The sequence below is a fragment of the Phascolarctos cinereus genome, unplaced genomic scaffold (genome assembly GCF_003287225.1).
Source record: "Phascolarctos cinereus isolate Bilbo 61053 unplaced genomic scaffold, phaCin_HiC Scaffold_4;HRSCAF=312, whole genome shotgun sequence".
Taxonomy (NCBI): Eukaryota; Metazoa; Chordata; class Mammalia; order Diprotodontia; family Phascolarctidae; genus Phascolarctos; species Phascolarctos cinereus.
Window position 1 is genome coordinate 15,797,096 of NW_027555847.1, and position 22,557 is coordinate 15,819,652.

The following is a 22,557-nucleotide window of genomic DNA, read 5'->3' on the forward strand; positions in this document are numbered from 1 at the left end:
GGGAATGTCGAGCGCCCTTACTGTTGCTGATAAAAGCCGCTAACAATGACCCAACAGGTCAACTCTCTAGGGCCAGAGAAAAGATTCCTCTGAAGGCTCCTGACAAACAGAGCCAAAAGAAAACAGCAATTAATTCACCAAAAGAAATAGGGGGTGGGGAGGAGATCTCCAAATGCCTTAGAACTGTCCTTTCATTTTCATCCTTGCTTTAATCTGGTATCTCATTTACTATAACCTTTCTGAGGAGCATGAGACTGCTGATGTGGAAGCCACTTGTTAAGAAGCACTTTGATTCACTGGATGAACTGAACTAGACTAACAGAAGTACAGGCTGCGTTGGCCTCGCCCCCTTCACCCTCCTTGACTGACATCAAGCGGGACGGTTGTGATTCATGAGCCTTGATAGGTCTCAGTTCCACCCACATGCTCTCCCACCCCGCAGTGTGCTCTCTGGTCACAGGGGACGCCTGCTTCATCATCTCATCCCCCTCTCTGGGAATGAGTTGATGCTGACCACACACCCTGTCGTTCTGTCTCTGCCCAGGTCTCGCTAATAAGCCTCGTGGCAAATACCCTAGGCTTTGCAGAAATGGGTCCCATCAAGTCGCTGCGGACACTACGTGCGCTGAGGCCCCTGAGAGCCCTGTCACGATTCGAAGGCATGAGGGTAAGAGGTACTGAGCAGGTCCCAGGACCCCATGCATTGACATGATGTAAATGCCTGTGACAAATTGTTTTCCCTGAGCCTGTGCACTGAAGCCTGGACAAGGGGGGGGGGGGTCCTTATTCACTGCCGTGGTTAAGTGTGAGGTGCCATGCTTGAGTCCTGCCACATTCTACTGAGACATGACCTCGTGGGCAAAAATTAACCTGCTACCAGAAACACCAGGACCCCAAGACACAAACAGCTAGGTAGAGACAGGAGAAGCTCTGTGTCCAAGGGAGCCTGGATCATCTGAAGAGATAACCTCAGCTTCCTCATCGGCAGAATGAGGGGGCTTGTATTCAATGACCTTTAAGTCCCCTGCATCAGGCTTTGCAGTTGTAAAGCTTAAAAAAAAAATAATTTTCACAAGATAAATAGCAAAAGGTAAACAGAAGGCCAGGGACAAAAACTGGATGCCACAGAAACCTAAGGATCTGTGTTGCAAATATGTAAAGATAGTCTCCATTTCCTCATCTGTAAAATGGGGATAATTTCATATGTGCTAGTCACCTTACAGGCTTCATAGCATCACAGATCCCCTAGCTGAATAATAAACAAAAAGAGAAAACCATTATAACAAATATCTATAGTTCCTGGGGATTTCTTGGCCTGGATCTTTGAGGTCAGTCAAAACTCCTGCCAGTATAGACCTGTACCGATTCTTTAGCTTGGAAATTTAGAGAGGTGCCCAGGACCCCCCAGCCAGTCTGTGCCATGGGGCCTTGAACCCGAGTCTTCCTGGCACCACTAGGCTCCCTCACCACTAGGCAGCACTGCCTCTCTATTAGTGTGATTATCACCTGCCCAAGCAGGTTAGCCCGGAAGGCCTCCAAAAGTCTGATCTATGAGAGGTCCTGCTTTGGCCTCCTAGAAGCTTAGCAGTGGCCTGGGTTGGACTGGAGCAGAAGGAGAAGGCTCTGAGATGTTCCAGGCCTGTCTGAGCAGGAGAGCTTGTAATGTGCAGAGGGACCCCAGAGGCCATTCAAAGGACACTCCTGAAGGCTCCAGGTTGCCACGTGGCCTCATAGCACAAGCTCCCAGCTATATCTGTGGGCACCCAGCAAAGTCATCATAAGAGCTTAGGATCCTGGCTTTAGAGCTGAAAGGGGCCTAAGAACCATCAAGCTCTGTCTCTGCCTTTTATAGACCCACAAGCATTCAGTGACTTACCCAAGGTCATACACGGGATCCCAGATCTAGGGCTGGAAGGGACCTTGGAGGCCATGGCAACTCCCTTCTTTTACAGATAAGCACATGAAGGCTGAAAGGGGTTAAGTGACTGGTCTAGGTCACACAGGTAACACACAATGATAGAGCTGGGATTTGAACCCAGATCCTCTAATTCTGAAGCCATCACTCCTTGCATGGCACCATGCTAACCTTTCGGTCCCCAGCTTCCTCCAGGCTCCCCTCTAGACAGTGAGGAAAAGGACGACAACAGCAATATCGAAAATTTCTGAAGCACTTTATACTTTGCAAAGTGTTTCGTGCATATTGTCCCCCTTTGGGGGAAGATAAGGTTGATGAGGATGTCTACTGCCTCATCGAGCTTGGGGCACGTCATGATGTAGAGCAAGCAGTGATGGAGCAGAGTGAGTCTCTGTCCCCTGGTCTCTGTGTGCACCCCTTTTAAAGAGTTACGCCAGCTCCAAGTCCATCGGGCAGCCTGCCCCAGGACCCCAGTGGCAAAAAATGTTTGGCTCCTTTCCTGGAGCTGAACCCCCAAATCATTGCTGCTTAGCACAGTGCCTGGCACACAGTAAGAGCTGAATGAATGCTTTTTCATTCATTCATTCTCCTTCTTTTCTTCTTCAGATTATTTGAGCACTCTTGCACAAATGCAACTCTGGAGAGTTTGATTGAAATATTTTTGCCCTAGAGTTTGAAAGGTTTAACTCCCTTTGGATGACTGAGTCAGGATTCCCCCCCAAAAAAAAGCAACCCCAAAACCTGATAATCCCCAGTACATTTGGATGAATTTAATAAGAAGAAATTTAATAGGGTTAAATGAGAGGACCCTTGACTTAGAGTCAAGAGAATCTGAGTTTAGCTGTGACCTCTGACACATCCTGACTGTGTGATGCAGGACAAGTCACTTCTCAGGGCTCTGGGCAACTCTCTTAAAGAATAGGTTGTAGAGAAGCGGCTGATCTGTATTGGTAAAGTGAGTTTCCTTATGGAGAGTCCTCCATACTAATGCAATCATAGATCCAGACTAAAGAGAAAGGCAAAATCTTTCACAGGAGTTCAGAAAGTCAACTTCACAAGAATAAGATGGGAAACAGAGCTACACAATAATTTGTCTGAAAAAAATCTAGAGTGCCTAGTGGGCCACAAGCTCATTAGAAATTAATAGCATAATATGGCAGACAAAGAATCTGGTGTCCTCTTGGGCTATATTAAGAGACACATCATGTCCAGGGAAGTGAGAGGCCCTCTGTCCTTGCCCAGGTCAGACCACAGCCAAAGTATTATATTTAGTTCTGGGCTACACAGTTTAAGAAGAACCTAGATCTACATTTCCAGAGAATGCAAACCAGAAGCGTGAAGGACTTCAAGTAGATGACATATAAAGATAGTCTGAAGGAAGTGGGGATGTCTAACCTGGGTAAGAGGAGACTCAGGAGCCACAGAATGGCCCGTCACACAGAAGAAGAGCTGGACTTGATCCATTTGGTCTCTGGGAGCTAGGCTAGGAGCAATAGATCGAAGTCAGCAAAAGGCAGATTTAGGCTAAATGCCAGGAGCTGCCCCACCCCACAGTGGAATGGGCTGCTGGGGGAGGTAGTAGATTTCCACCTCACTGGAGAGCTGTGAGCAGAGGTTCAATGTCACCCTTGTTGGGCACTTTGTAGAGGAATTTTTTTTTCAGATACCATTTTATAATCTAATATATGTCCCTTGCATCTAATGAGGTCCCCTGCATCTCTCAACTGTGATTTTGTGTTTGGTGGAGGGTGAGGGATATTTCTGCCCTAGAGCTTGGAGAAGATACTTTTCCCCCAGAGTTTGAATAAGATAGCTCTTCCTTGCAGATTGGGTGGGACATCTCTCCCTTAGAACTTGGATGGGACACTTCTCTTCCAGAGTTTGGGTAGGACATTTTCCCCTTAGAATTTGAGGGGGACTTGTGCTTCCTAGTCATTTTTTCACCTCCCTACCCCCCAGTAGAGAATCAAAGTCCTACAAGAAAAAGGGAGGCTTGGGGCAGCTAGATGGCACAGTGAAGGAACTGAGCAACTGGTCCTGGAGTCAGGAGAACCTGAGTTCAAATCTGGCCACAGACATCTACTAGCTGTGTGACCCTAGGCAAGTCACTTAACCCTGATTGCCTCAAAAAAAAAAAGAAAAAGAAAAAGGAAGGCTTCCATCCCATTTTGTTCCCATTGGGTCATTTTATGGGTTTTTCCCCAGCTAGTCCATAGACATAAGATCCCTGATGTTCTCAAGGAAGTCACTTCCAGAGGATGTTTCAAGTAACTAGGGCTTGTGTTTGCACCTACCCAAGGTGGTGGTAAATGCCCTCGTTGGTGCCATCCCTTCCATCATGAACGTTCTGCTCGTCTGCCTCATCTTCTGGCTCATCTTCAGCATCATGGGGGTGAACCTTTTTGCTGGGAAGTTTGGAAGGTGTATCAACCAAACAGAGGGAGACTTGCCCTTGAACTACACCTTTGTGAACAACAAAAGTGAGTGTGAGCTGCACAACAGTACTGGAGAATTGTACTGGATCAAAGTGAAAGTCAACTTTGACAACGTTGGTGCCGGTTACTTGGCCCTGCTGCAAGTGGTGAGTCTCACAGATGAAGGGTTTCCCTCTTCTAGACCAGTGTGGGGTCTCTACGTTTAAATCGGCTCTGCCAGTCACACAGTGGGGGTCCTGTGCTGGAGAGGGGAGGGCAGGCTGAAGAGGGGTCAAGGATTACTCCAACAATATGGGGGTACAGGACCATGCCAGGATCAACACAGGAAGGGCTCAGGTTCCTTAGGGAGTGTTTCAGCACCTTGGATAGTTCTCAGGTTTTGATTTCCCTGCCAGTGGAAAATTCTAGGGCTGTTTGAAGACTGATTGAAAGAGATATCCAAGTCAACTGCTGGGACAGGAACCATCAATCAGCCAATGACTAGTTGGATTTCCTGTCTCCACCAAATAGAATGTCTGTTTTGATGCCATAAGTGCAGTGCAAAGAGCAGATACTGATTCACATCTAGAAAGAACAATGAGTACACTGGGGAAGCTGTTGACGCTTCACTATTGTGAAGGATAACCATTTGTTAGTTTAAATGAGGCCCCTTGTACTGCTTCCAGGCATCAGCCTACAAAGGAGTTGAGTCCGTTCTGTGAAATGTTTGAAATCCAAACTTAGGAAACCAAAGTCCATGTTCACTTCCCTGGGAACACTAATTACTTTCATCAAGACAGAACACATCTTTAAAATGAATGAATGGCTAACCTTGAAAACCAATCATAAAGTAAACCAGAACACATATACCTGCTCATTGTTTTCCTCATTACTGGTCTGGCTTTATAAACTCTGCAATATCTAGCTCTGCAAAATCTAATTCAATCCAGTGAGCATTTCTTAAGCTCCTGCTATATACAAAGCACTGTGCCCAGTACTCTCAAGCTCTTACAGTTTACTGAGGGGATACAATATGTAAACAGATAAGTAAATACAAAGTATATGCAAAGTTATACTGAGTAATTTCAAGAGGTATTTCTGGAATCTAGCACAATGCCTGGCACATAGTAGGTGTTTAATAAATGCTTTTTGAGTCATAATGTATAGACAGGACCTGAGATGCACTTTGAAGGAAACTAGGGACCCTGTGAAGTGGAGGTGAGAAGGGGTTACATTCCTGGAATGTGGCACAGCTGTGCAAAGACATGGAAGTTGGAGATGGAATATTGGTGCACAGCAGGTCAACCCCACTGGAAATGCCAGGACCACCCAGGCACTATGCTGAGTGTTGGGGATATGAAGAAAGGCAAAAGCCAAGCATGGCCCCTGCCCTCAAGTAGCTCTCAGCACGTTAGTCTCAGAGAAGCCTCCTAAACCCTTCTTCAGTGCCCATTCTATGATGCCAGCTTGTTTTCGTTGGCAGCTTTTGCTCTGCCCTCTGGGCCGGCATCTTTCTCTGCTAAAAGTGGCTTTCTAGGTTCCTCAAGTCAGGGGACCAGATGCAAACCTAAACATCTTCCTTAACTGTGTATTTTCCTTCCAGGCAACATTTAAAGGCTGGATGGACATCATGTATGCTGCTGTGGACTCTAGGGGGGTAAGTCAGCCAAGTGAACCCCTCCTGGGTCCTATCCTGGGGGGGCAGGGGCTGTGGTCCAGGAATGACAGGGACCCTCAGAATCAGACTCTTCGGCAACTAGAGCCCTGCCATGCTCAAGAGAGATCATTGTCCTCTCCTCTCTGCCAAGTACAAGGGGCTGAACTCTTCCCCTGGCCCCACAAGGAATTGTGAATGTCCCAAGAAATATTTAAAAAATGCATTTTCATTGATTTGCATCTTAAAAATAAACTTGCCCCAGTCCCAGATGAGAAGGAAGGAAGGTGGGAGAAATGCAGAAGAATCTTACCGAATCTACACTTCTTCCTCTCCACAACTCCCAGTGACCACTCTGGCTATCAATCATGCAACCAGCATTTATTAAGCACCTGCTGTGTGCCAGGCACTGTACTAAGCACCAGGGATTCAAAGGCCAAAGATGAAACAATTAGCCATCCTCACCAAAATCTCAGCCGCACAAGGTTGAGGAATGCCAATAGTTTCTTCAAACGTCCCTGTCTTCTTTGATTCAAAGAGATCTATGTATGACCTTAAATCCCAAGGCTCCCTGATACCCATGAGGGGCCCCTGTAGCTCCCCTGTTGTTTCCATCTTTGCCTCTGTCTTCATCGCTATCACTGTCACCCTTTCTGTCTCTGTCCTCCCAAAGGCTTTCCTCTGCCCACATATACTTGTGCCAGACACATTCCCAATACAAATCCACCCTTCAGTCCCACCTCCCATGCTTCAGCTTCCTGCCTCCACAGCCCCCTTCATTCTTCCAGCCCATTCAATCAGCAAGCATTCACGAAACACCTACTATGTGCCGGGGATGCAGAGGCCACAACAAATCAGTCTGCTTTCAGGGAACAGTGGAAACAACACATATGCACATAAGCAGATTCAAAATCTTTACAAAGTAAGTATCAGGTAATTTCAGAGGCACCAGCAACTATGGGGCTCAGGAGAGGCTTCATTTGGGAAATGACACAGTCTGAGCTTTGAAGGAAGCTGGGAATTCTGAAAAGCAGAAGTGAGGAGGAAATACATTCCAGCCTGAGCAAAGGTTTGGAGGTGGGAGGTGGGAGGTGGGATGCTGAATGTCATGTGGCCCAGGTCCCACACAGCTCCCTCCTCATAGTCCTCTGCTGCTCAGCCCTCTGACTGTCTGGCACGAAAGGAGGATGCCCTCACACCTCCACCTCCCCCCCACCAGGTGCACCTTTGGCTTTCCACCCTTCAGGGTCAGATGCCAGGATCCTCATGTTTCTCTGTGATCAGCCCCTCTTTGCCTTTGTCTGCTTTCTCTCTCTCCCTCGCAGTGTGAAGAACAGCCTCAGTGGGAATACAACCTCTACATGTACCTCTACTTTGTGATTTTCATCATCTTTGGATCTTTCTTCACCCTGAACCTCTTTATCGGTGTTATCATTGACAACTTCAACCAACAAAAGAAAAAGATACGTAGAGAGCGGGTTCTGCAGGGTGGGGCATGGGGATGCAGGTGCAGCCTTGGGGGGTAGGGCCAAAGTAGGGGGCAGGGATCCAAGGTGCAGCCTTTATGCCTCTTGCTCACGTTTGTTCTCACTCACTGGGAAGGAAATCCCCCAGCCTCAAGTTACTGAGCTACCCTGGGCCTCAGTTTCCTCATCTGTAAAATGAGGGTGCTGCACTCAATGGTCTTTAAGGTGCCTTCTATCTCTATATCTATAACGCCATGAACATATGCATAATCAATCAACATCAGCAAGCATTTATGAAGTGTTTACTGTATGCCAGACACTATGGTAAGTACTAAAGATACCAAGAAAAGGACAAAACAGTGTCTGCCCTCTAGAAGGAAATAAAGCTGAGCTTCCCCTAAAGGTAGAACCAGCTTTAATCGCTGGCTGATGAATATGCTTCAGACAACCTGTCTTGGACAGAGAAACCTGTCATCGGCTACAAGATGGCCTGAAGTCCCGAGGAGGAATCCTTGAGGTCAGGGACAAAAACAGGACCCTCAGAGCCTAGGGAAACTGCATTTTAGAAATACAGTGAAGTCTGTTCCAGTGGGAACCAGCTAGGGCCTCACTCACATACCCCCAGAGATAGGCCTAGGATTCTGAAAGCGATGGGTCTCCCTTGGGCCTACAGCTGGGCACATCAGTCTAGAGCATCTAGATCAGTTTAGAAACGTGGCCTTGGCAAAGGTCCGCCTGGTTTGTGCCTAATTTTGTAACCCTCCCTTCCCCTTTAACCTGGGCACAACAGTATTAGATTGTAAGCTTCGTGAGGGCAAGGACTTTTTGTATCCCCAGCACTTAGCGTGTGGTAGGTGCCTAATAAATGTTGATTGATTGATTGATTGATTGATTGAACTGTATAGGTATAGTTCCCCAGTCATCGAGAGCAGTCGTTTACTGGGAAAAAACCAAGCAAGATGGAGAGAAGGGCCAGGTTCTGACCATCTCGGTTGACTTCAGTTCTTGGAATAATTCTAGGATGCGTTATTAACAGGGCGGTGTGTGAGCATTTCGAAAGAGAAGCAGTGATCAATCCTTAAAAGCAAGTGAGGGCTCACCAAGAAAGAGCAGGCCGTGTCAGAATGAGTTCCTTTTTCGGACAGGGCTATTAGGCATTTGAGGGCAAAGCAAGAACCAGCTGATTGGTGCTTACTCTGTGCAAAGCACCCAGAATACAATGACAAGCACAAAGACAGCAAGCCCTGCCCTCAAGGAGCTTATATTCTAACGGAGAAAGACAATGCACAAAAGGGAACTGAACAGTACCGGTGGGGAGCGGAGGGGAGAAAGTACACCTGGATTTCAGGCAAGAATTGAACAGGGTCTTTGGTGATAGCCGGAAGAAGAGAACCTGATCAAGATGAAGAGAGATGGGGTCAAAGGCAATAGAATCTGCATGACCTTGGGCAAGTCACTTAACCCCAACTGCCTCACCAAAAAGAAAAAAAAAAGGCAGGCAATAGAATTAGATGAATTTGGAATTGCTTGAGTAACTGGCCCCAGACAGTGGTAGTGAAGATCAATTTCAAGTATTTAAAAGATCCTGGGCAAGCTCCACATAGTTCAGGCCCCCTGAAACGATTTGATTTGTTGGCGGGATCCCAGAGTTGCCAAGAGGCAGGTGTAGACATGTAGAGCTGGAAGGGACCCCGAGAGGCCATCAAGTCTAATCTCTTCATTTTACACATGGAAAAAACTGAAGCTTACAGAGATTCAGTGGCTCCTCCAGGGTCACGCAGCTTTTAAGTGTCTGAGGCAGGATTAGAATCCAGGTCCTCCTGATTCCAAAGTCCAATGCTCTACCCACATGCCGAATCAAGAGAAAACTTCCTAAGAATTAGAGCCATCCAAAATAGAGATGGCAGCGTTGACAGGTTATGAGTTCCCGTCAGTGGTGGTGTGTGAGGGTGAGTCTAGGTGACATCTGGTCGAGGGAGTTCCTGCTCAGTTGTGGAGTGAACTCTGATGAAATCTCTGAGTGGGAAGGAGTCCCCGTTCAGTCCCTGCCTGAACAAAACCCCTTCCACAGGACACTTGACAAGTGGCCATCCAGCGTCCTTGAGAAGGCCAGGTGATGACCAAAGCCCCACCGTTGGTTGGGTTCTCTGAGGACATAGTCATCGTGTCCCCGTTCCTGAGTCTTCTCATCCCTGGTCGCTCCTCTCAGCCAATCTTCCTGTGGCCCAGTCTATTTTCCTCACAATTCTGGATGTGGGGCTCACCAGCTTCCCTCATTATCAGCTGATCCCCAAAGTGAACACAGCATTCTAGAGGGGTTTGGCCTGGGGCCAAGGACAGAGAGAAGGACCATAATGCTGGAAGGGGCAGGGGAGGCTCAGGTTAAGTGAGGAAGAGAGGGACTTCTGCAGCTCACACATGTCGCTGCTTTTCCCTAAAAGACCTAGATAATAGAGGTGACCCACTAGACAAAGCAGTGACCACCCAGAGCTTTATGGGTGACATCCTATTACCTGAGGCCCCTGGGAGCCAGGAAGGGCAGAGTTTCTTATCCTCATTTTACACATGTGGAAGCAAAAGCCCTGCAAAGTGAAGACACTTGTCGGAGGCCAGAGGCTGGACTGGAGCCTAAGGGCACTTTCAAATTAAAAGCATAAGTTCCTTGATCCTCCTTCCTTGGCCTTCAGAGCAAGGGGCTAATCACCAAGGTTCTTGGGGACATCACTTTGGAACAGGTCCCGCCACTTACACCCTCTAAGCTCAGGCAAGTCATCTAACCTCTACAGGCCTCAATGTCTTCTTCTGTAAAAGAAGGGGGTTGAGCCAGATGACCAAGGTCCTTTCCAGCTCCAGACCTACAATCCCCTATCCTGACTGTTGGTGTGGCCTGGCACACCCTCCTTGGTGGTCTGAGCCAAGGATTAATCACTTCCTCCAACATACCTGAGCTCCATCTTGATCCTGGCTATGGTAATATGTTCTGGTACTCTCTGCTGTCTGGCAAGAGTGACCCCAACCTGCTGGGATGGGTCAAGGGCCCTGCAATTCTTTTTTTTCAGAACACAAAAATAACTGGAGTGTTTCTTTCTCTGCACTTAGGGGGGCAAGACATCTTCATGACGGAAGAACAGAAGAAGTATTACAATGCAATGAAAAAACTGGGGTCCAAGAAGCCCCAGAAACCAATACCACGGCCTTTGGTAAGACTCAGAGAGAGTCAAAGCAAAGTGGGCATCATCTGACCTTTGGTGTGCCCCCTGCCTGATTGGCTATCTCTCTGCCTTCCTGCCCCGGAGCCCTAAAAATGGATGGATGGATGGATGGATGGATAGGTGGATGATGGATGGATAGATGAATGGATGGATGAAGAGTGGATAGTTGGATGGATAATGCATTTGTTAAGTGCATACTATGTGCAAAGCACTGGGATAAGCTCTAATGATACAAAGAAAGGCAAAAGTATAGCCCTGCCCTCAAGGGGCTTATATTCTAATGGGAAGGTGACATGTAAATGACAGTTATCTACGTGATATCTACAGTCTCAGAATAATCTGGTATCAGGTAATCTCAGAAGGAAGGCACTCTCAATAGATGGAATTGAGAAAGGTCTCCTGAAGAAGGTGGAATTTGAGCTGAATCTTGAAATTTTTAGACAGTAGGGAATTTTTTTCTTTTAATCCCCAGGGTATAGTGCAGTGCCTGGCACATAGTAGGTGCATAATAAATGCTTGTACATGAAAAGTGGCATGGGTTGCCTTGGGAGGTTATGGATTCCCTCTTAGAAGAGACCTCCAAGCGAAGACTGAATGACTAACTACTGGTCAGGTTTGCTGCCGAGGGGATTCTTAGGTAGATGGCCTCTTCCATGTTGTCCCTTCCAATGCTAAGGTTCTATGAAGTGTCCCCCTGAGTCCCGTGTCCTCAGCTGTGCTGTCAGATAGTTGAAGGAGAAGATATAGTCTTTGCCTACCCTCTCAATAGATCTCTCAGCATCTGGGTAGGGAGAAATTAGACACGGAAATACATGAAGCAACTTGGGAATAAAATGAATCAATCAACAGGCATTTATTAAGCACCTACTGTGTGCCAGGCAGTGTGCTGGGGGATGGGGCTGCAGATACAATGAATGAAGCAAACCCTCCTTTGGGAAGATGGGCCATACAGTAAATGAGCATATTGGCTAGATTAAAAAAAAAAGGCTGAGTGGGACCCACAGACTCTGAATTTGAGAGGTGGAATGGACCTCAGTAACCCTTCTTCCAATCCATAGGGCTAGGCAGTGGTCTCTCTGTCTCAGTACCATGCCCTCATTGGCATCTAAGGAGGCAGCTCATGGAAGGCTCTGTTCCCCCTGACTAACACAATTGCCTCATTCTCTGACCTCACCAAGCATGCCCTGATGGCAGGCTTAGCCTCCTATGGTTCTCCATTTCTGCCATCCCAGAAGGCAGACTCAAGAATCATTGTGCTTTAATGTTAATCTTGCCTTAGAGAGGCATGGGATACTGTGGGAAGAGTGCTGACTTGAGGGTCAGAGAGCCCAGTTTCAAATCCTGTTCTATCATTTCTAGCTGTATGAGTCACTTACCTCTCCCCCTGGGCCTCAGTGTTCTCATCTGTAAAATAGGGTGGTTGGATAAGATGGGCTCTGAGGTCTCTTCCAGCTCTAAGGCTATGATCATGTGATTCCCAAAAGTCAGAGTCCACCCTGCTTCTTTCTCCCTCTTTCCTAAACCTGTAGTTCTGTGTGCCTACAACCTTGTTAAAGGACAAGACTGTGTGTCCCAGTGGTGACTGTGCAGCCACCCCTGGCCCATCCCACCCCACCCCGCAGGACTTGCTAACACACATGTGGCCTCACTCCTTATCACAGAACAAATACCAAGGCTTCATCTTCGACATCGTCACCAAGCAGGCCTTCGATGTCACCATCATGTTCCTCATCTGCCTGAACATGGTGACTATGATGGTGGAGACAGATGACCAGAGCCCGGAGAAGATCAGCATCTTGGCCAAGATCAACCTGCTGTTTGTGGGCATCTTCACGGGCGAGTGCCTCATCAAGGTGACTGCCCTGCGCCACTACTACTTTACCAACAGTTGGAACATCTTTGACTTTGTGGTCGTGATCCTCTCCATCGCGGGTATGTGGCTGGGCCCTCCAGGACGTGGCGGGTGGAGCGCCAGATGGGGGGTCAGGTGTACCAGGGTTTGAGTTCTGCCCCAAATGCTTCATAGATGTGAGGGCACTCAGCCTCAGTAGCATTATTTGTAAAATAAAGACGTTGGGCTCGGTGGTGTCAAACGTGCTTTCTGGCTGTAACTCCATGAACCTGTGTGCTTGGGTGGATGGAGGCAGTGCTCACTGCATTGATCAAGTAGCCCAGCGGATCACCCTAATCCAAGGTAGGCTGTCTCTGACAAAAAGTTGTGAGGGCCTGGAAGAGGGGGAGACCTCTTCTGCCTTGGCGACAGAGAGTGGGGATCAGGAAGACCTTCACAGAAGAAGGAACATCCAACCTAGGCTTTGAAGGATCATTCCCATTTCAACCAACAGAGGTGGAGAAGGGAGGATGCTCCAGGCAGAGTCAGGACGGACCAAAGTGTTAGGAGAAGGGTGAATCACCCAGTTTGGCCAAAGCGTGTCCAGAGTGTTAGACTCGGGAATGACCTTAAAAGTCGTAGGATCCTAGAACTAAAAGAGGCTTTCAGAGACATCTAGTCCATTCTTCCTCCTTTTATAGAGGAAGAATCTGAGTCCCAGGAAAATTGACTTGCCGTGGGTAACACAGGGAGTGAGATTTGAACTCAGCTCCCATAACTTCAAAGTCAGTTCCACTATGTCACATGGCTTCCCTAGAGGTATCCTGGGGAATAAGACTAGAAGACTAGGTTGGGATCAGATCATGGAGCATTTCCTTTCTCTGCCTACCCCCCAAATCTTCCTGTTCTAGTCCTAAAAGTTAACATGGAAAGAAGGTAACATGGACAGAACTTGATGAGGAAGGAGCGGAGAAATCAGAAGTCTCAAAGTGCCAAGGCCAAGTACACCAGATAGAAAGAGAGGCTGACTAGGGACCCCTTGGAAGAGGGGCACCTTAACCCATTAGTAGCCTGGATGATCCTGTACCAGAATCACAGGGTTGGAAAGTACCTCAGGGACCACTGAGGTAAACAAGTATTCCTACTACAGCCTGCCTGACAAACTGTCAGAAACACTCCTGGACAGGAGCACAGGCTCTGCAGGCATGGGGCACTGGAGGGGCAGCTGTAATGGGGGATGTGTCAAGGCCTTGACCTGGTGGGCAGCCACACTTGGGCGGAGGGCCAAAGACACCAGGGAAGCTTAGAGGCAATGCACCAGAGATGAGGATTCCTTGTTTTCACCGGGCAGCTTACTGTGGCATGATGCAGAGAGGGCTGTAACCTTGGACACCTGGATTCTAGGTCCTACTCTGTGCTGGCCTTTTGATCTTGGGCACAAGACCCCATTACTAAAGGGTGGCAGTGATCCTAGACCCCACTATCTAGGGATGTCAGAGAGTGAGACAGGGATTGTGGAAGTGTTTGGGAAAGGATGCAGCTCTGGGTGGATGTGAGCAGAGGTGCTAGGGGGCATCCTGTCTAGGGTCTGGGACAAAGAGCCAGTAACTTCCCCTCTCCTGTTTTGTTTTGCTCAGGAACTGTACTCTCAGACATCATCCAGAAGTACTTTTTTTCCCCAACGCTCTTCAGAGTCATCCGCCTGGCCCGCATCGGCCGCATCCTCCGGCTGATCCGAGGGGCCAAGGGGATCCGCACACTGCTCTTTGCCCTCATGATGTCCCTCCCTGCCCTCTTCAACATCGGCCTGCTGCTCTTCCTGGTCATGTTCATCTACTCCATCTTCGGCATGGCCAACTTCGCCTACGTGAAGTGGGAGGCGGGGATCGACGACATGTTCAACTTCCAGACATTCGCCAACAGCATGCTCTGCCTCTTCCAGATCACCACATCCGCCGGTTGGGACGGGCTGCTCAGCCCCATCCTCAACACCGGGCCCCCGTACTGTGACCCCAACCTACCCAACACCAACAACTCCCGGGGGAACTGTGGGAGCCCAGCCATAGGCATCCTCTTCTTTGTCACCTACATCATTATCTCCTTCCTCATCGTGGTTAATATGTACATAGCCATCATCCTTGAGAACTTTAGTGTGGCCACTGAGGAGAGCACAGAGCCACTAAGTGAGGACGATTTCGACATGTTCTATGAGATCTGGGAGAAGTTTGACCCAGAGGCCACTCAGTTCATTGAGTACTCAGCCCTGTCAGACTTTGCAGATGCCTTGTCTGACCCTCTGCGCATTGCCAAGCCCAACCAGATCAGCCTCATCAACATGGACCTGCCCATGGTCAGTGGGGACCGCATTCACTGCATGGACATCCTCTTTGCCTTCACCAAGCGGGTCCTAGGAGAGTCCGGGGAGATGGATGCCCTGAAGATCCAGATGGAGGAGAAGTTCATGGCGGCCAACCCCTCCAAGATCTCCTACGAGCCCATCACCACCACGCTCCGGCGCAAGCATGAGGAGGTGTCCGCCGTGGTCATCCAGCGGGCGTTCCGAAGACACCTGCTGCAGAGGTCCATGAAACACGCCTCCTTCCTCTACCGCCAGCAGACCAGTGAGGGGACTCTCTCTGGGGACGATGCCCCTGAGCACGAGGGCCTCATTGCCTACATGTTGAATGAGAACTTTTCCCGGCGCTTGGGCCCATCAGACTCTGTCTCCTCCACATCCCTGCCACCATCCTATGATAGCGTCACCAGAGCCACAAGCGACAATATCCAGGCTCCAATGTCCGAGTACAGCCAGACCGATGACTTTGTGGACCACCCCACGTCCCCAGACAGGGACCGGGAGTCCATCGTGTGAGGCCCTGCTCCCCACCTCCCTACCTCCCTGCCCACACAGCTGGGCAGAGTAAACAGCATCCTCTCCTGCCATGACAATCAATCAAGGCACCTTCTTCCTGAGTGTTTGTGACAAAATCAGCTTCCGCGGATTTCCTCCTTTCGGCTCCCAGGGCTAAGCGATACCCTTTGACTCTGCACCCTCAAATCCGCTCCCTGGCCATGTGGCTGCATAAGCGCAGGGAGTACGTAGGCAGGGTCAGCCTCGCGGACGGGTGGCACTCCAGGCGTGTGGAGGCAGTCTCAGTGCCTGTAGGCCGTCGCCCCAACACAAGTCGGGCTAACCACGCCACCTCCCACACCTTGGGTTTTGAGAAAAGTCTCAACTCTAGCTGCTGTAGCACAATGGAATTCTCTCCCTGTATATGTATGGGCTTTCATAAATTTGTTATATTTGATATTTTTTTACTTGGACAAATAATGGTCCTCTCCCCCATCCCCCTCCCCTCCCTAGAAGTGATGCTAACTCATGCTGCCCAGCCTCCAGGCTTGTTCCTTCTGAGTTGTCAGACCAAGACAGAGAACTGCAAAGAACAGCTCAGCTTGCTGGGCCAGGCTCTCCCCAAGGAGCGAGAATCTGGGGATCTCTGGCCCCCCAGGCTCGGAGGCACCACATGGTCGCTGGCTCTCCTGACAACATGACAGATGTGTGGACGGGGCGGCAGCCACATCACGCCCCAAGCTGGGAGGCCCTGAACAAAGCTGGGCTCTCCTTCCCACCGCTGAGGGAGTGAAGTCCAAAGTCACAGGTGAGTGAGTGGCCCGGCTGGGAGCCGAGGCCCAGGTCCTGTGCATCTCTGCAGCTGAAATACTGCTTGAACAGGAGCAGGCTTCCCCCCCTGGCTGGGCCTCATCTCCTTATCTGAAGAATGAGGGGGCTGCATGAGGCCGTCTCACAATTTCCCTTCATCTCTATGATGAGTCTCCTCCTGGCCAGAAGCAGAAGGTAGAACCCCTACTCCTTTATCATTATCAAGGACCTGAGGGTGTCTCGCTTTGTCCTTCCAGAAACAAGCTCTCTGCAAGCACCTCTCTCATGTAAGAGTATTAAAAACAAACAAAACCAAAACACGATGACAATCACAGGCACTTTGGAGGACCCCATTTGCCCCTTCTGGAAGGCTGCCAGGCCATGGGTCTGGCATTAGGGAGGAGAAGATGCGTTCTTGGAGCAAGCTCAGCAAGTGAGGAAGGCAGCTCTAACTCCACCGGACAAGGATTGGGCTCGGCTCGTCTGTTGTGTCAAAGCAGCCTCGGAGTCTGGCTGATAAGCACCAGTCTTTGTGAAGGAGATGGTCTGTCTGATGCTGGGCTCTTGTTTTAGGGGAATGGGAGCCTCCAAGGGCCAGAGCCAAGGGGATTCGGGGAGCAGCAGCAGCCTTGTTCTGTGGCGACTGCCCAGAGCCATTGATCAACAAGGCCTGGCTTTGTGTGTAATGAGGGGGCTGTGGGGGTGGTACAGGACTCCTGTTGGCTTCAGCTCAGGGTTATGGAAATTCTGGGTGCTGACATCAGAGCCTCACGTCTCTTCCTGAAATGAAGAAAACATGAGTGACCACAGTGGATTTCAGAGTGGTGGGGTGGGAGAGGCAGAGGAAGGACACATTTGGCCATGTTTGAGGTCTCCCTTTGACTCTGTGGAAAGCAAGCCCCCTCTTTTCCCACCTGTTCAAGCTTCCAGCGTTGGGGCTCAGGAGGTCTGCCCAGAGAATTGGTGCATTACGAGGAAAAGTAGCCATTTGCTCTCCATTGGGGGAAATGGAGGTATCAGGGACATATCTACTCTGGGCCACAGCCGCTTTTGGGTCATAGCCTGAGTTCCTGAGCAAGGAAGGCAGAATCCACACTGGGGCTGACAGCCAGAGGCCCACTGATGAAGGATTTTTCAGGGAAAAACAATATCTTTTTATAGTCCTTGAGACTCAAACAGCTCCTGACCCTGCAGATGTAAAACCCCACACATCTGCATACCCCACTGGTGTTTCTAAACACACACACACACACACACACACACACACACACACTCACACATATGGAGATAAGTGACCTAGATCAGTAACACACCTATGTGGCTTCTACACATCATCTTTACGCAGCTAGAGGAGACTTAGCCCACGGCCCCTTGGTGTGGCTGGGCCTGTGTCTAGCAGCCAAATTAGCATGTGAAGTTGGGCAAGTCACTGCGTCTCTCTGTGCCTCAGCTGGACCCACTTGAAAAATGGGTTTAATGATACCTACCTCTCACAGGTGTTGACAGAGCGAATGTTTGCAAAGTGAGCTCGAATGAAAGGCACTGCAGGAGTGTAAAGTATTATTTCTCCTCACTTTCTCAAAATGTTTCCATGGCCCTCGCCCCCCATCCGCTCTGCACTCTGCACCCTGCACCTTTCTCCCCCCATTCCCAGTCCTCCCATCTCTCCCCTTCCCCTTCCCCTGAGCTCCTATCTCCTTCTGAATTTAAAGTGAAGCTATATTTCACCGAGTAATGGCTCCCACGATGTTTCTGAGTGGAAACCTTATTTTTATATCAGCAAATTTTACTCTTCCAGACTTCCCCAATGTGAGAGCCATCTTTTTGTACCCTCGAAGGATGTGGCTTGTCCATGTAGGCCCCTGTGGTTCCGCCCATGCCTGTGAGGATGTACTCCACGGTGGGCACACTGACTGTGACCTCGCACCCTTAGGATGGTTTCTCAGCCTGGACGGACAGGGAGTGGCCCACCCCAGAAGGCTGGGGATGCAGCGTGCTTCTGTCCACAGCCTCGGACATGCGGAACCAGACTACTTAGCTTATCATACTTCTCCTGGCATTTTCATTTCAGAATTGCACATGGACGGGGAATGGGGGGAAAAGAGAGGGAGGAAGGGGCAAGAACTGAGTGCCAGATGATGTCTGAACTGAACAAGCCCTTGTCACTGAGCTTCGTGTAAAAAGAAAGAGAATAAAAACCTATTTTTAAAACAAATCAATAAAGAGCAGCCGTGATCCACCTTGGGCTCTGTCCTTCCTCGGGGTCATTCTGAAGGGCCCTTCCCCCCCTCTCTCTACTCTTTATGGGGTACGATACTGACTGTGCAGGCACAAGGTCTGGGTTCTGGGAGTCCAGCTCCTCTGCTCGCTCCTGTGTAATCACAGGCAGGTCACTCAACCTCCATGCTTCCTCCTCTGTAAAATGACCGGCTGGCCCTAAATGGCCCCTGAGGACCCTTCTGATTCGAGAGCTATGATCTTACACGTTACCTTGGGCAACACTGAACCTCCCTGGCCTCAGTTTCCCTTTCTGTAAAATGAAAGAGATGGGCTAGACATTCTCTGAGATCAGCTGGGGCTGGATCCTGGGTGGTGGCCATCGAGGGGCCTGAGCTGGGGAAGCTTCGAACAGGGCAGGCTGAGTGTCTGTCATCAGAGAATCAGCCTGGCTTCATGCTGGAGGGCTCATCACCTGAAAGCTGACCTCCCTAGCCACAGCGACTCACAGCCCTGGCCTTTGGAGCCTGGAGGGATTCCCAGCAGTGGACAGGGCACCCATCCCCAGGAGACGCAGACAAACTGGAGCTGAGCTCCTTCATAGAGGGCTTGGCAAGTTATAAGTATTTCCTGAGGCTCCCCCTCTCTGTCTTCTCACACACACACACACACACACACACACACACACACACATACACACACTCACACACACAAATACACACTCCCACTGTGGCCAAGGAGAAATGAAATATAAACAGAGAAGAGCACCAGGCCATCAGTCAGGCGTTTATTAAGCACTTACTATGTGCCTGGCACTGTCCTAAGTGCTGAGAACACAAAAGCAACAGCCAGTGCCTAGCCTCAAACTTCTCAGAGTCTAATGGGGGCCGGACCCAATATGCAGACCACTCCGCCCATAGGATCTAAGTGGATAGGAGGTGAGCCAGCAGCAGGCAGGGTGGACTGACTGCTCTTAGCTGACATTTTGATGGTACCTTCAGGTTCACAAAGCCCAGAGGGCTGGATTCCATCTGGAGAAGCCTGGGGACACCAAATCCAGCAGTTTCCACGTTCCCCAGCATGGCCCATGAGCAGCATTTGGGGATGGCAAGGTGAGGAGTGCAGGGCATTGGGGGGATGGAGACAGGGTACATAGCTTGTGACAAGCCTTGAGTGCCAGGAAGAACCGCAGTAGGTCAGGGTTAGATCTTAAAGATTGTCTGCCCTGACCTTCCTCCCACTTTATAGGTTGGGAAACTGAGAAGGAGTAAGGAAGTCCCAGCATGCTCTAGATCACCCAGGTAGTGAGAGACTCAGCCAGGACTTGCACCCAGGTCCCGTGACCTCCAGTCCAGAGCACTTCCGACCCCGCTGGGCATCTCTTGGAGGTGCTTTCATGGGCATTGGGAAACCATTTTTCTCAAAGTCCCTGTGATCTTCTTTTAGGATGTGCCTTTGCAAACTCTACTACAATGAGGGCATTGATGGGGCAGGCCAAGCACCACTTTCTTCGCCAAGCCACAGGTGGTGATGTCTATAAGAAACACCTGATGGAAGGTTTCCTCTCTCCTGGCCTGGATTGTCCAAGGGGAAGACAGGCTGAGGGTCTGCCAGAGCTCAGTCAGGGATGAAGGACCTCACCTTGCTGTATTTATGACACAAGGAAAAATCAAGTCTTTATTAAGCCCCTACTGTGTGCCAGGCACTGAATGGAATAACCCTCCTTATAAGAAGCTCACTAATCTAATGGGGGAAACATATGGACCCAAGAGCATCAGTATGCAGTGGATAAGTACAAAGATATGCAAAGCAGTTCTGTGGGGGGGGGGCTCCGCAGGGAGGGCAAAGTGGACGGGGTTAGGAAAGGCTTCCTACAGAAGGTGCTGTTTTAGCTGAGTCTTAAGGGAAGGGATTCTACAAAGAGGTGGTGAAGGTGCAGCCTTTGAGACACAGTGAATACAGTGACCACTGGGCCTTGAGTCAGATCCCACCTCAGACCCTGACTAGCTGTGTGACCCTGGGCAGCTAGGGAGTGTCTGAGGCTGGATTTGAACTCAGGTCTTCCTGACTCCAGGCCTGGCTCTAGCCACTACACCACCTAGCTGCCCGTCATTCAGCTAGTAAAGGACAGATTCAGGATTTTAATTCAGTCTGCTGGTCCACTATGTCATGTAGTATCTTAAAAACACAGAAGGAGGACACCCACCTCAGTCCAGGTGTTTGGACTACCCCTGTCCCCACAGTGGAGAGAGAGCTGACATGAGATCAGAAGACAAGGATCCATGGCCTTAGACAAAGCACTTATCACTCCAGGCCTCAATTTTCTCCCCTGCAAAATGGGGATAATAATATCCATAGTGTGGTCCTCACAGGGCTGCGAAGCCCAAAGGAGGCCATGTATGGAGGTGGCTGGCAAGCCACCCTTCAAGTGGTATGTGAAGGCCGATCATTATGGCTGGGCAGCGGCAGGCAGAGCAACATGGCAGTTCCCTCTCTGGGCCTTGCAGACCCTCCCAGAACAAGTCTTATCAGAGTTGGTGGTGCTGGAAGTCAGGACAAACACCCAAAGTCCAAGGAAGGAGAGTGAAAATAACCTGGGAAATGTTGGCATTTCAAAAGCCGGAGGTGACTGTTCCCACAGGACCTTGTGGTCTGTGTCTGGGGCAAGCAGGGATTCAGCTTCTGGGAATGACAAAGACCTGGTCCCTGTGTCAGAGGGAAGGCATGCAGGCGAGAAGAGGCCAGCTGGGATAGTGAGACTTGGCAAGAAGCAAAGATGTCTGGGAGACAGACGTCAGCAGTACTTGCCACCCCTCTCCCTAAGGCATCAGAAGCACCACTGAGCTGTGTCAGCAGCCTTGTAAGTCCCTGACACTCAGAGAGACAGAGAGTAAGAGAAGGGGATGGGGAGACAGAGCCAGGGACAAACACAGAGAGTCAGGCCACGGCGGGGCAGGCAGAGCAGGAAGCCATTGATAATCAATAAACACAGTGCCAGGCACTGTGCTAAGCGCTGGGTGGGTTGGTAAAACAAGACCCCCTAGAAGCTCCAAATCCCAGAAACACCCAGAGGAAGGCCTGAGGTCACGGGACAGGAGCTGGGAAGGCTTGGATATCACTCAAATCCTTCACCTTCTCTGTGCCTCAGGACCCCCCCACCCCACCCCATGGCAGTCTGGGGAAGCTCATGGGCAAGCCCATTTCAGAACCATGGGTTTAACTAACTGAAGGAAGTGCTAAGGTTTAGTTTAAAATTCGTGAAAATAAAGATGTCAATTTCTCCCACCCAAGTTCCCAGGACCCAGATCTGGTCCTTCAATTCCCAAACCAGTGTTCTTTCCACAGCACCAAATGAAGAAACTGGGGCGGGGGTGGCAGTAGAGACCCAGAGACAGACCCAGAGTCACCCACAGAGAGAGATCAAAATGCAGAGAGAGTGAAGACAGTCCCTGAGCCCTGCCTCTGCCTGCCATGCTGAACGGAGCCCTAGGCTTCGCATCCGGAAAACCCACCTCAGGCATCTGGTGGCTTGGTGCCCCTAGGCCAAGTCCAATTTGTTTAGAACGTGGAGGTCAGTTCCGTGATTACTAAAGCCCTCTGCAGCTCCTAATCCACAGGCCGGGATTTCCTCCACATATATAAAAGGGTATGCGTATATACCTCTATGCATTCCCTGAGAATCGGACTTTTCTGTGTCTCCCCCTCTCCTCCCCTCCCCCACTCCAGGGCCTGCAGAGGGCGTGGGGCTGCACCCTCTGCAGCAGGCCTCTCCTGATCTCGCCTGGCCCCTCACCCTCCCTCCTCGGGTCACCTTTCAGCCACATCCACCTTTAGCTTAGCGTTCTTCCTGAATATCAGTTACCTCTCCTCCCAAGGCTTGGGCTTCTGACCACACAGCCCTGCAAGGGTGACTCCCTCAGGGAATAAGAAATCTGCGCCCATGGTCCAAACACAAAGACACCCACACACAGACCGTCATATCAGATGCACACAGAGACACGCAGGCACACAGATGGCTGCACACCTCACGCGGTCACACAGCTAGGACACATACACATAAACAGACACACGAATGATCTAATAACATACAGCCAGAGTAGATACACACTCCAACAACAAAAAAAATTCAATGAGTGAGCATTTATATAACAACTGCTGTGTGCCAGGCCCTGTGCTAAGTACTTTTC

The 22,557-nt window shown here is 49.9% G+C and overlaps 1 protein-coding gene across 2 annotated transcripts in view; it reads left to right on the forward strand.

Annotated features, from left to right (window-relative positions):
* Positions 1-18,393, forward strand: part of LOC110197030 (sodium channel protein type 5 subunit alpha-like) — a 188,873-nt gene extending 170,480 nt beyond the window's left edge. For both annotated transcript variants that reach the window (XM_078152081.1, XM_078152080.1), the window contains 7 exons: positions 545-667; positions 4,215-4,496; positions 5,933-5,986; positions 7,309-7,450; positions 10,549-10,649; positions 12,323-12,593; positions 14,130-18,393. In XM_078152081.1, the coding sequence (XP_078008207.1) occupies positions 545-667; positions 4,215-4,496; positions 5,933-5,986; positions 7,309-7,450; positions 10,549-10,649; positions 12,323-12,593; positions 14,130-15,364 (2,208 nt within the window). In that variant the 3' untranslated portion in view covers positions 15,365-18,393. The remainder of the gene's footprint in view (positions 1-544; positions 668-4,214; positions 4,497-5,932; positions 5,987-7,308; positions 7,451-10,548; positions 10,650-12,322; positions 12,594-14,129) is intronic.
* The last annotated feature ends 4,164 nt before the right edge of the window (positions 18,394-22,557 follow it).